The sequence below is a fragment of the Corythoichthys intestinalis genome, unplaced genomic scaffold (assembly GCF_030265065.1).
Source record: "Corythoichthys intestinalis isolate RoL2023-P3 unplaced genomic scaffold, ASM3026506v1 HiC_scaffold_23, whole genome shotgun sequence".
Classification (NCBI taxonomy): Eukaryota; Metazoa; Chordata; class Actinopteri; order Syngnathiformes; family Syngnathidae; genus Corythoichthys; species Corythoichthys intestinalis.
Window position 1 is genome coordinate 5,909,402 of NW_026651592.1, and position 14,059 is coordinate 5,923,460.

At 36.8% G+C, this 14,059-nt stretch overlaps 1 protein-coding gene across 1 annotated transcript; it reads left to right on the forward strand.

Moving 5' to 3' along the window:
* The first annotated feature begins 211 nt into the window (after nt 1-211).
* Nucleotides 212-13,279, forward strand: LOC130911141 (claudin-3-like). The gene is made up of 3 exons (XM_057828895.1): nt 212-483; nt 3,574-3,854; nt 12,296-13,279. The coding sequence occupies exons 1-3, from the start codon at nt 289-291 to the stop codon at nt 13,029-13,031; spliced, it is 1,212 nt and encodes a 403-aa protein (XP_057684878.1). The 5' UTR covers nt 212-288; the 3' UTR covers nt 13,032-13,279.
* Nucleotides 13,280-14,059: the final 780 nt, after the last annotated feature.

Genomic DNA, 14,059 nt, shown 5'->3' on the forward strand with positions numbered 1-14,059 from the left:
CATCACCGTGAATGGCAGCCAGCTGGTTAGATGACCTCCAATTTCCAACAACATGGCACATTTTTCAGTCTGTTTTGTAAGGGTGAACCAGAAAGGGGACTTTTCACCTTGGATATAGCGGCAGGTCAGCACCTACTGAAGGTGATTACGCCCGTGTTTATGTGTAAACGCACCACGGCCAATAAGAACGCCGAACGGCAGATTCCCACGCCTCCGCGTCACGGCTTTTCTCTCATTCTGAGACAAACTCGGGAGAGAGCTCACGTCTTTTTCACCTAGCCACGCAAAATGGTTTCTCAGGGCGTTCAGATGATCGGCATATCTTCGGCCACCGTCGGCTGGTTCATGGTGATTGTGACGTGTGCTTTGCCCATGTGGAAGGTGACGGCCTTCGTAGGGGCCAACATCATTACGGCGCAGACCATCTGGCAGGGATTGTGGATGAACTGCGTGGTGCAGAGTACGGGACAGATGCAGTGCAAGGTTCATGATAAATGTTACTCTCATATACGTGTGTTTATATAGATTGATTTTGATGCTAATGTTTCAGCCAATTGATTTTGACTGAGAAGGGCGAATGAATGAACTTTGACTGCCATTGATGGCGCTAGATGTCATTGGCAGTAAAAGAGTTAATTTATCTTCGGCACTTCTGATTTAAAGTTACTTTTCTAACAGATTTTCATTTTTCTTGTGTGCAAAATGTCTTTTTTGACAATCATAATTTGGAGGGAGGGGGTTAAGTTTCAATTTATTTCCTTTTTTTTTTTCTTTTTACAGGTTTTACGATTTAAATCTGAATCTTTTTTCAGGAAAACTTCCCTTTTCAAGCAAAGATTAATTGGTTGTTTTGCACAGAAATTTGACTTTTTAATCATTGAATTGTACTTCTTTTTTTGTTAATTTTTTAAAATAAACTATTTTTGCGGAATTTCTTTTTATTTTTTTGGGCCATAATTTCACTTTAAATAGAGTTATTTCAGTGTTTACAGCAAAATAAAATTTTCTTAGATTTTTCAGAATATCACTTTTTTTTGGTGCAGAATTTTACTTGTCTGGCCCAATTTCACAAATCATTCGCTACATTTATTTCACCTACATCTATTCACGACAATTATTTCAGTTTTAATAGCAGAATTTCACTTTCTTAGCAGAATTATGAGGTTTTATAGCAAACTTTCCTTTTCTTAGCAGCTTTTTTTCCGGAATATTACAACTTTCATTTTTTGGACCCAAATTCACACATCATTAGCTACATTTATTTTAGATTTAAAAGCGGGATTTCACTTTCTGCGTAGAATTATTTCCGTTTTAATGGCAAAATTTCATTTTCCTAGCAGTTTTTTTTCTTTTCTTCGGAATATTACTTTTTTGTCGCAGAATTTTCCCTTTTTGGCCCAAATTCACAAATCATTAGCTACATTTATTTCAATTTTAAAGGTAGAATTTCACTTCATGAGCAGGATTATTTCAGTATTAATAGCAAAAATTCATTTGCCCAGCAATTTATTCCCGGAAGATTACTTTCTTTGTTGCAGAATTTTCCCTTTTGGCCCAATTTCACAAATAATTAGCTACATATATCAGTTTTTAAAGCAGAATTTTACTTTCTGAGAATTATTTCAGTTTTAAGAGCAAAATTTCATTTTCTCTCAGAATTATATCATAATGTTAATTTTTTTTTTTGTTGCAGAATTTTCATTTTCTGGCCCAATTTCACTAATCATTAGCTACATTTATTTCAGCTACGTCTATTTTTGGCAATTACTTCAGTTTTAACAAAATTCACTGTCATAGAATTATAATTATTATTTTTTTTTTTTTTAGCAAAATTTCATGTTTTTAGCCCCCCAAAAATCATAGTGTAACATTTTTTTGATGCAGAACTTTCCTTTTTTGACCCAATTTCACTAATCATTAGCTATATTTATTTCAGCTATATCTATTTTTGACAATTAGTTCAGTTAAAAGAAGGAGTAGACTGTCTCAGCAGAATTATTTCAGTATTTTTTTTTTTTTTTTTTTTAGCAAAATTCCATTTTCCAAGAAAATTTTTCATAATATTGCATTTTTTTCTTGCAGAACTTTCCCTTTTCAGCCGAATTTTATGAATCACTAGCTATATTTATTGCAGATATGTTTATTTTTGACAATTATTTCAGTTTTAATAGAAGAAACTTACTATCTTAGAAGAATTGTTTTTCTTTTTAAGCAAAATGTTTGTGTTCTTGGCAGGTTTGTTTTTCCAGAATATTACTTTTTTAATGCAGATTTTTCTTTTTTTGGGCTAAATTTTACTAAACATCAGCTACATTTACTTATAATTATTTATAATATAATATAATATAATATAATATAATATAATATAATATAATATAATATAATATAACATAATAATTTCAGTTTTATTAGCAAAATTTCACTTTGTTAGCAGAATTATTTTATTTTATTTATATTTTTAAAGCCCAATTTGATTTTCTTAGAATTTTTTTCATAATATTACGATTTTTTTGTTGCATAACCTTCCCGTTTTGGCCCAATCTTACTAATCATCAGTTATATTTATTTCAGCTATGTTTAATCATTTATGTAATATAATAATAAGTTTAATAGAACAAACTTACTGTCATGGAAGAATTGTTTTATTTTTTAAGCAAAATTTCATGTTATAGCAGTTCAGTTTTAGAATTTTTATTTTTGCAGATTTTTTTCTTTTTGGGCCCAATTTTACTAATCATCAGCTATAGTACATTTTTTTTATTACAACTATTTCAATTTTTAGCAGAATTAAGAATAGCAGAATTTCACTTTTTTAGCAGAATTATTAGTTTTATAGCAAAAATTTCCTTTACTTAGCAGTTTTTGTTTTCAGGATATAAGTTTCATTTATTGGCCCAATTTCACTAATCGTTAGCTACACTTATTTAACCTAAGTTTATTTATTAAAAAAAAAAAAATCAGTTGTAACAGCAGAATTTCACTCTCTTAGGAGAATAATTTCAGTTTTTATAGCAAAATTTCATGTTCTTAGCAGACGTTTTTGGGAATATTATTTTTTTGTTGTTGCAGAATTTTCCCCTTTTCAATTATTTGCAGAATTATTTTAGTTTTAATAGCAGAATTTCACAAATCATTAGCAATTTTTTTTTTTTTTAGCTGAAGAAAGTTTTCAACCCCCCAATCCCCCCCCCCACACACACACACACCAGAATATTGCATTTTTTAGAATTACACTGGGCATTTTCTAAAGCTTAATTTTTACCATACAGAATTATCATTTTTATGAAGCAAAACCTTATTTTTATTCTTTATTCGATTTGTGTGTGTGTGTGTGTGTGTGGGGGGGGGTACTACCCTAAGCGTTTAGTCATACCGTAGCAACTCATTTCCTAAAAATCGATCCGATGGCACTCGCGAAGCCAACATGATTCTCCTGATGGTCAAAAATGTCATTTGCTAATTCACTGACATTGACAGCGCTAGACGGTTCATTCACCCCTTCCAGTCTAAATGAATTGGACGTCTATAGCCGTCAAAGGCAGCATAAGATGATCATCGAACCTGTACTAAAAGGTGTACGACTCCATGCTGGCGCTGGAGCGAGACCTGCAGGCCGCCCGCGCCATGATCATCATCTCCATCCTGCTGGGCGTTTTCGGCGTCGCCATGTCCGTCGCGGGCGGCAAGTGCACCAACTGCATCCGGGAGGAAGTTCCCAAAGCCCGGGCGTGCATCTTGGCCGGCGCACTCTTCCTGGCGTCCGGCCTTTTGTGCCTGATTCCCGTGTCGTGGTCGGCCAACGCCATCGTCAGCAACTTCTACAACCCACTGGTCATCCCGGCCCAGCGCTTCGAGCTGGGGGCCGCGCTCTACGTGGGTTGGGCGGCCGCCGTCTTGCTTCTGATCGGCGGTGGGTTGCTGTGCTGGAACTGCCCTCCGAAACGGCGCCAGGACCCTCATTACGTGCCTAAATACGTGCCGGCGAAGTCGGCGTCAACCTCTAGGGAATATGTGTGAAACATGGGTTCATTGCATTTTACTTCTTTTCATTCCCCAAGAAAATTTTTCATGGAATTTAATTTGGGGGGCACAGTTTTACTTATTATTTAAAGGGAACCATGGATAGAAAGACATGTAGTTCTTAAAAGATCAATGTTAGTACGAGCAGTGGCGGACTTGGCAATTTTGGGGCCTAAGGCGAACATTTCCAGGGGCCCTCTTCATGGGTCAGGGGTTAAAAAGGTGTGGAAGAAATATCACACTAGCCAGTCTCCAGATCTCAACCCCATAGAAAATTTGTGGAGGGAGTTGAAAGTCCGTGTTGCCCAATGACAGCCCCAAAACATCACTGCTCTAGAGGAGATCTGGATGGAGGAATGGGCCAAAATACCAGCAACAGTGTGTGAAGAGCTTGTGAAGAGTTACAAAAAATGTTTGGCCTCCGTTATTGCCAACAAAGGGTACCTAACAAAGTATTGGGATGAACTTTTGGTATTGAACGAATACTTATTTTCCACCATGATTTGCAAATAAGTTCTTTAAAAATCAAACTGATTTTCTGTTTTTTTTCCCTACATTCTGTCTCCCACGGTTGAGGTTTACCCATGTTGACAATTACAGGCCTCTCTAATATTTTCAAGTGGGAGAACTTGCACAATTAGTGGTTGACGAAATACTTATTTGCCTCACTGTACCTGTTGATGTTTAGTTACTTCCTGTTGATTTTGGGGTATTTTATAGGTCACTTCCTGTTTATTTGGAGTTACAGAACAGGAAGTGACCTGGGAATCACCCAAATGAATAGGCAGTGACCAAAACTCAAGAGGAAATGACCTGTAAATGCCTTAAAATGAACCGCAAGTGACCTGTAAATGCCCTGAAAATCGGACCGAATGACTGAATGCTCTGGTTTCGAATGAACGAATGTTCCCAGTCTCAATGGATTGGGCGTCGTGCACCGTCAATGCAGCCTAAGAGTTAACTGAGACACTATTATGGTGGAAGATTTTAGTAGAAACTTGTTGGTTCCTTTTTATTTTTTGACATTGACACCTTGTTAAAACGATATCTCGATTCTTGGCAGGAGCATATCGATAACCTTTTGGGACACAAAGTATCACGATATATCACAATTTCGATATTTTGTCACACCCCTTGTAAAAACGCTGTCCATATTGTTGATCATCCTGCCAGTGTTCTCAGATTTATCAGACTTCTCAGATGTTGCTCCCGAAGCTTCCTTCCTGGTGAATAAGCGACACGGAAAACGAATGAATCGAAGCGTACTAGACACATGAACCTTACTCTAGTCTCGTCCCGTCTTTTCTGTTCATTTTGCTTTTGCTGCTCATTTTGTGCAATATCGACAAGGCTGTCCTACTCATTAATGTTCCACTCGGGGTCAAATTGGGAGGGCAGAACTGACGACATGTTTATGTAGTTAAAGAGTGACACTGTGGAAGTCCGGCAGCGTGGCCATGTGAAGTCACCGTTCTGCGACATCAACAACAATGGCCACCTACTATTACACTAAATTTACAAATTTTATTAAAACGAAAACATTAAGAGGGGTTTTACTATCAAATTATTATAACTTGTTTAAACTAGGGCTGTCAAACGATTAAAATATTTAATCAAGTTAATTACAGCTTAAAAATTAATTATTCGTAATTCATCGTAATTAACCGCAATTCAAACCATCTATAACATATGCCATATTTTTCTGTAAATTATTGTTGGAATGGAAAGATAAGACACAGGATGGATACATACATTCAACATACGGTACATAAGTACTGTATTTGTTTATTATAACAATAAACAAGATGGCATTAACATTATTAACATTCTGTTAAATGGATGCATGGATAGAAAGACTTGTAGTTCTTAAAAGATACATGTTAGTACAGGTTATAGAAATTTTATATTAAAACCTCTCTTAATGTTTTCGTTTTAATAAAATTTGTAAAATTTTCAATCAAAAAAATAAACTAGCAGCCCGCCATTGTTGATGTCAATAATTACACAAAGCTCATGGGTGCTTAAGCCCATAAAATCAGTCGCACCCAAGCACCAGCAGAGGGCAGCAAAACTCCAAAAAAAACAAGTAACAAGTTGGCATTGCACTGCTGTCATTTTAATCTGTTGGAGGTGGGTTATGTGCGTTAATTGCGATAATTTTGACAGCCCTAGTTTAAACATTTATCTTTTAAGAACTACATGTCTTTCTATCCATGGTTCCCTTTAAGCTGATATTTATTTTTTGTTTTTTCTGGAAGTTTCCTTTTTTTATTATTTCACTGCAATTGACTGTGACAATAATGTATTTGGCATCCTGCTGTCCACTGCAAAAAATTTAGACACAGTAAACGGACTCACTTTCCTCATCTCCCACTGTATTAAAAGTCAAAGCCAAACGCTACATACACTTCGTCATATTTCCTCGTCTTAGCTCTTTGTATCTCCAGTGCTCTTTGCTGTGTGCTCTTGTTTGGTTCAAAAATACTGTGCATAATCTGAAAATGAGAGCGCCACTGCCATCCACTGGGTGGATATGCAATTACACTTTATTCTAGTACGCGGGGATGAAAGTGGCTAGAATTTCTTGCAAGAACTCACCGACGTGAAGGTCGCCACAGAGCCAGAAATTTTGTTTATTTTAGGGCTGTCAAATGATTAAAATTTTTAATCGAGTTAATCACAGCTTAAAAATTAATTAATTGTAATTAATCGCAATTCAAACCATCTATAAAATATGCCATATTTTTCAGTAAATTATTGTTGGAATGGAAAGATAAGACACAAGACGGATATATACATTCAACATACTGTACATAAGTACAGTATTTGTTTATTATAACAATAAATCAACAAGATGGCATTAACATTATTAACATTCTGTTAAAACGAGCCATGGATAGAAAGACTTGTAGTTATTAAAAGATAAATGTTAGTACAAGTTATAGAAATTTTATATTAAAACCCGTCTTAATGTTTTCGTTTTGATAAAATTTGTAAAATTTTCAATCAAAAAATAAACTAGTAGCTCGCATTGTTGATGTCAATAATTACACAATGCTCATGGTGCATAAAATCAGTCTCACCAAAGCGCCAGCAAAGGGAGACAAAAAACAAAAGTAACAAGACATGACACTCCTGTCATTGTAATCTGTTTGAGCGGGGCATGTGCATTAATTGCGTCAAATATTTTAACGTGATTAATTTTAAAAAATTAATTACCGCCCGTTAACGCGATAATTTTGACAGCCGTAGTTTATTTATTTATTTATTTATTTTGGAGTTGGGGGGGGGGGGGTAAAACCTCCTAAAACTACTGAAATGCAAAGAAAACTGTTTTGGCACAGTTATTTCTATAACACATACAAAAACTGATTTTCATTCAAAATTGTATTTTTTCAATGATTTTCAAAATAAAAGTTAACAAAAACAGCAATAACACCAACCTCCATCTCCTAATTTTTATCTCCCCTCATTTCCTCACATACTAAATGCCAAATCTCAATTTTAACTACTTAAGAACATATGATGCAGATTAAAATTAGAGTCAATGTAAACATTTACTTTTTTTTTTTTTTAATGATAAAGATATAAGTAACATACATTCAGAAAAATACAAATGACTTATATTATGCAGAGTGAAACGGAATATATTTTGAAGATTGCGCAAACATTGACTTTTTTAAATCATAAAGAAATGAATAAGTAGCCTAACATGAATGAACAAATATAAGTCCAAAGTGCACATTAACAGCTAAGACGTTCTGAACCTCACCATCAGAGCAAATAAAACTAGGGCTGTCAAAATTATCGCATTAACGGGCGGTAGTTAATTTTTTAAATTGATCACGTTAAAATATTTGACGCAATTAACGCACATGCGCTGCTCAAACAGATTAAAATGACAGCAGTGTAATGTCCGCTTGTAAATTGTTTTTTGGGGTTTGGCGCCCTCTGCTGGCGCTTGGGTCCAAATGATTTTATGGGTTTGGGGAGTGAGCATGGTGTAATTATTGACATCAACAATGGCGAGCTACTAGTTCATTTTTTAATTGAAAACTTTACAAATTTTAATAAAACGAAAACATTAAGAGGGGTTTTAATATAAAATAACTTGTACTAACATTTATCTTTTAAGAACTACAAGTCTTTCTATCCATGGATCACTTCAACAGAATGTTAAGAATTTGAATGCCATCTTGTTGATTTATTGTTATAAGAAACAAATACAGCACTTATGTACTGTATGTTGAATGTATATATCTGTCTTGTGTCTTATCTTTCCATTCCAACAATAATTTACACAAAAATATGGCATATTTTATAGATGGTTTGAATTGCGATTAATTACAATTAATTTTTAAGCTGTAATTAACTCGATTAAAAATTTTAATCGTTTGACAGCTCTAAATAAAACTAAATATGATAAATAAGCCTTCTCAACTCTTTCCTTGCTCTTAAAGATTTGATGCATTTTCTGTTGCATTGCCCTTTTTTTGTCGCATCAATTCAACGTTTTGTTGTTGTTGTTGTTGCTCTTCCAGAAAACATACACATTTAAACCAAACAGGGCTAACTATCTCTGCTGATCACATGTCAGTATGTCAGCCAATTACCGCGTGCATTCGCGCATTGACATGGCTCAGACTCTGATAACTGCAGCAGCTAGGGAAACCTCCATGCCGTCCGTGGAATACAATAAATAATAAATATCGGTGGATATGGATTACGCTACACAAGCACTTTATTATGCTTGTTGTTAACACTTGTGTACCGTATTTTTCGGACTATAAGTCACATTGTTTTTCATAGTTTGGCTAGGGGTGCGACTTATACTCAGGAGCGACTTATGTGTGAAATTATTAACACATTATGATATCATTTCACATGTTATTTTGGTGTTTTGGAGTGACACTGATGGTTTGGTAAACTTATCTGAATAACTCATTAACAGCTATGGCCATGTTCGCGTTCTGCCTTTGGCAATGTGTGTTAACTTTTCTATATTGAAATGCCTGCTTTTAGTTTGTGGCGCTTTCACGCTCAAGTGGGGGCACAATCGCACTTGTTTACGCGAAAAAAAGCGCTAACACGCCAGAAGAAGACTGACAGCTACGCCGTGTCTGAGCGAGTGGGCAAGAGAGAGAAACACGGCTGCGAACCTACGTTCAATGTTTATGCTTGTAAAATATCTCTACAGAAGCCACGCCTGTGTGTATCATCTTTTCTGTTGTTGTTGTGTGTTTTCCACCCGCAATCGGACACTTAGAGCCAGTTGTGTGGTTGTTTGAACGATGTGCTAATGCTAGCGAACGCATGCTAACCGTTTGTGTCATTGTTGTAATAGCAGGTAATTATCGTTTATTTACGTTGATGCGAACCTGTTTGGTATCGAGGACAAAATTGATTTGCATTATTTCTATTTTTAGTAGGGCTGTCAAATGATTACAATTTTTAATCGAGTGAATTACAGCTTAAAAATTAATTAATCGTAATTAATCGCAGTTCAAACCATCTATAAAATATGCCATATTTTTCTGTAAATTATTGTTGGAATGAAAAGATAAGACACAAGACGGATATATACATTCAACAAACGGTACAAAAGTACTGTATTTGTTTATTATAACAATAAATCAACAAGATGGCATTAACATTATTAACATTCTCTTAAAGCGATCCATGGATAGAAAAACTTGTAGTTCTTAAAAGATAAACGTTAGTACAAGTTATAGAAATTTTATATTAAAACTCCTCTTAATGTTTTCGTTTTGTTAAAATTTGTAAAATTTTCAATCAAAAAATAAACTAGTAGCTCGCCATTGTTGATGTCATTACACCATGCTCACTCCCCAAACCAATAAAATCATTTGGACCCAAGTGCCAGCAGAGGGCGCCAAACAACAAAAAACAAGTAACAAGTAACAAGCGGACATTACACTGCTGTCATTTTAATCTGAGCGGGGCATGTGCGTTAATTGCGTCAAATATTTTAATGTGATTAATTTAATTACCGCCCGTTAACGCGATAATTTTGACAGCCCTAATTTTTCGTTTCACTCTTGAAATGATGGTGTCATAACGACGGCCAAAATAAAGTCAGCAAATTATACAGACGTCCGGCATCGTCATTTTGGGAGTTTAGCTCGCTGTATAGCCAGAACCGAGCCGTAGCGTCCTGATGAGGACAGTATATTCGCATTTCGTTGTTCATACATCATGTAACATTATCATGCTGTACACTTATTCAGCATGTTGTTCTCTATTGTATATTAAATTGCCTTTCAAGATGACATATCTATTTTATGTGTTGGATTTTATCAAGTAAATTTCCTCCAAAAATGTGACTTATACTCCAGTGCGACTTATATATGTTTTTTCCTCTTCGTTGGGCATTTTATGGCTGTGAGACTTATACTCAGGTGCGACTTGTAGTCTGAAAAATACTGCATGTAAATCTGATGTTGGTAGATTGTTTTCTTCTTGGAGATGAAATGCATGTGTGGCAGCTTAGCATTTTTATTTTTTTTTTTTACATAACTTTTTGACTAGAGATGTCCCGATCGATCGGGTCCGATCACATCATTTTCAAAGTATCAGAATCGGCAAAAAAATATCGGACATGTCTTTTTTAAATATATATATATATATTTTTTTTTTAATTAAATCGTTTTCTAATTGTATTTAACGTTACACACATAATATGTTACACTCATCCAGTCTTTAGTTTAGGCTTAAGGTAGGGTTATCAAATTTATCCCGTTAATTTTTTAAAAAATTTATCACGTTCAAATGTTTAATGCAATTAACGCATGCGCTGCATGACCCACTCACGCATTGTCGCGTTCAATCTGTAATGGCACTGTTTAACCCAGGGGTTTTCAACCCAGTCCTCAAGGCACACTGTGGGTCCTGGTTTTTGTTCCAGCCGATCCAGCAGAGACAGTTGAACCAATGAGGCTTCTGCTAAAACAAGCCACACCTGACTGCAATCAACTGATTGCACTTGTAAAACACCAGATTGGGGAAAAAGTGTTGTCATCTTGTTTGGTAAGAATGAAATCCTGCACCCACAGTGTGCCTTAGTGGAATAGGTTGGGAACCCCTGGTTTAACCGATATATAGAGCTAAAAGGCAGCGTAAAATGAGTAGAGTGAATTTTGGTAGCCTTTGGAGCCTTTTTTTAAAATGGCTAAAGCCTTACAATCCCTCTCCCTACGATTAGAAATATTGTGGAAAGCAATATGGGGAAGAAAGGTAGCAATTGATCTTTTTCTTAACACCCTATGTTATTTCCCAACGCAGAGAAGATATATCAATTGGTACCCCTACGCACAGTCATGGTTTCACTTCCCATCATGCATTTGGGCAGAAGTTAAATGGCTACAGTATCATTTACTGAAAGCTCAACAAATACACTAGATGGCAATATTTAGTCACAATATACAAAGTCACATTTATCCTTTAAGAATTACAAGTCTTTCTATCCGTGGATCCCTCTCACAGAAAGAATGTTAATAATGTAAATGCCATCTTGAGGATTTATTGTCATAATAAACAAATACAGTGCTTATGTACTGTATGTTGAATGTATATATTTGTCCGAGTTTTATTAATTTTTTTTCTTAATGCATTGCCAAAATGTACATGATCGGGTAAAATTATCGGGAATGATTGGAATTGAATCGGGAGCAAAAAAAAAATCGGGAAATATCGGGATCGGCAGATACTCAAACTAAAACAATCAGATCGGGAGCAAAAAAACATGATCGGAATAACCCTAGTTTTGACAGTAGCCGTCATATCTTAGGAATCAAAGCACCATGTACCGGAACAGCATTCCGGCCCTTAATCTTATACCGGAACTGCGTTCCTGCCCTGAATCTTATACAGGAACTGCGTTCCTGACCGTTCTGGCCCACTTTCACCCTTGCTAGTACGGAAAAAAAGTATGCTCCCTCAGGTCACATGCGCCACACCCGGCATCGATCTGCGCCCCGCTATTTGAGAAGTACTGTTTTAATTGAATTAATTTAGGTTTTGTTAACATAATATTAATTTATTTTATATTGTATGATAAATAATGCTACCATGATGAAACCATGGTAAACACTTGGTATTTTCCTCTCAATGCCGCTCCCGTGACTAAAAGAGAAGGCAGAGTAAGAATCCGGTCAGGCGAGAAAAACTCACCTGACGACCGGTGAGTAGGCGGATCCTCCGTCGCTGTTGTCCAAAACTAAACAGAAGCAGCTCAGATCCTTCCAGCGCGCGACAGCCTCTCAGTCATGGGGAGAATTGGCAAGGAGACGGCGGGTCAGGTCATCGGCTTCATCGGTCTGGTGGGGGTGGCGGTCACCACCGGCATCCCCATGTGGAGGGTGACCACCTTCATCGGCGCCAACATCGTGACGGGCCAGATCGTGTGGGACGGCCTGTGGATGAACTGCGTCATGCAGAGCACCGGCCAAATGCAGTGTCGCCTCAGCGAATCTGTTATAACGTTAACCCCTGATCTCCAAGCGGCGCGAGCGCTAGTCATCATCTCGCTGGTTTTTGGATTCATCGGCTTCATGGTCACGTTCATCGGCGCCAAATGCACCAGCTGCCTCCAGCAAGACGCCTCCAAGGCCAGAGTGGTGATCATCGGTGGGGTTTTGCTCATCATCGCTGCCGTTTTAGTCCTCATTCCGGTCACCTGGTCGGCGACCATCACCATCACCGACTTTCAGAACCCGTTGACCGTCGACACGCAGAGACGAGAGATAGGAGCGTCTATCTACATCGGTTGGGCGTCCACCGCCCTCCTCCTGGTAGGGGGGATCATCCTCACCACTTCCTGTCCACCGCAGACGCCCATGTACCCTTACGCCGCCTACCCGTATGCTAACGGTTCCACCTACGCGCCGGTTTACGCGCCGCCATCCAGCCAGCCGTACACGCCGAGCGGGTCGTACTATCCCGCCAAACCGTACGCGGCGCCATCCGGATACTCGCCGAGACAGTACATTTGAAAGGACTGAATGGAACTGCATTCAAATTCACGGATAATGTGCTATGGTAGTTAGTAAAGCAGTAAAACGTGAACGTTCACTGCCAGAGCTAGCGGTTGAAAATGATTGGACCGTGATTGTTTCGTCAGCATGCGTGTTTGCACCGGAGTTTAACATTGTTGAGAATTAACTCCTTTTTTTTTTAGGTTTAATTGCGCTGATTTTTTGTAAATAACTCAATGTGTTAATAAATAATGAAAAAATACTATAGTGTGGTTGTGTCAAATTGTACTGTGATACCTTGATTAACAGTTTATAATAGGGCGATCGTTGAACTCGGCGCTAGATGCCCAATCCATTAGGATTGGGCTTCTAGCGCCGAGTTCAATGGCATTAAAACATGAGCATTCACAGCAAGTCCTCCCATTTCAAATGGATTCGACATCTGTCATTGTCAATGGCAGGCAATGAGTCGATATAACATTCTCTTATTTAACTTTATATAGTTTTAAAACTTAGTTTCTTTTCTTTTTGTTAATTAAAATAACAAACCAAAAAAAAAAAAAACCAGTAAATATTTTCCCATTTATTTATATTAATAAAAAAATAGCTTAAAAAAGATGAAACTGATTATTCAGTTTATTTAAAATGGTTATTTCTTAAACTAAGGGAATTTCTAAAAATATTACTTGCTATTAATGATTGGATTTTATTTAGTATTTATTGACTTTGGAGTGTTATGTGTGTGTGTGTGTGTGTGAGGGGGGGGGGGCATAACCACAGTGGTTTTGTTTTTATTTGTTTTATTTGGGTTTTTCTGAACATTGTATGAGTTTATAATTTGTATTTACAATATATCTATATATCAAATAATTATTCAAAATCTTTAAAATATTATTATTATAATTGATTCACATTAATTCCACATACTGGATGTGCACATCACACTTTGGGTCATGTAGGCCACCATATTTAAATTTGGTATTGCTCAAGTGTGGCCTGCAGGTCTCCAAATGTCAAATGTCAAATGATTTTCAACCCGGGTCACT

Excerpts from the sequence above, each read along its gene's own strand:
- LOC130911141 (XM_057828895.1), top strand. The coding sequence starts at position 289 with ATGGTTTCTCAGGGCGTTCAGATGATCGGCATATCTTCGGCCACCGTC. Across the intron at positions 484-3,573 it reads CGGGACAGATGCAGTGCAAG|GTGTACGACTCCATGCTGGC; the intron begins GTTCATGATAAA and ends CTGTACTAAAAG. Across the intron at positions 3,855-12,295 it reads ATCCCGGCCCAGCGCTTCGA|CCTCTCAGTCATGGGGAGAA; the intron begins GCTGGGGGCCGC and ends AGCGCGCGACAG.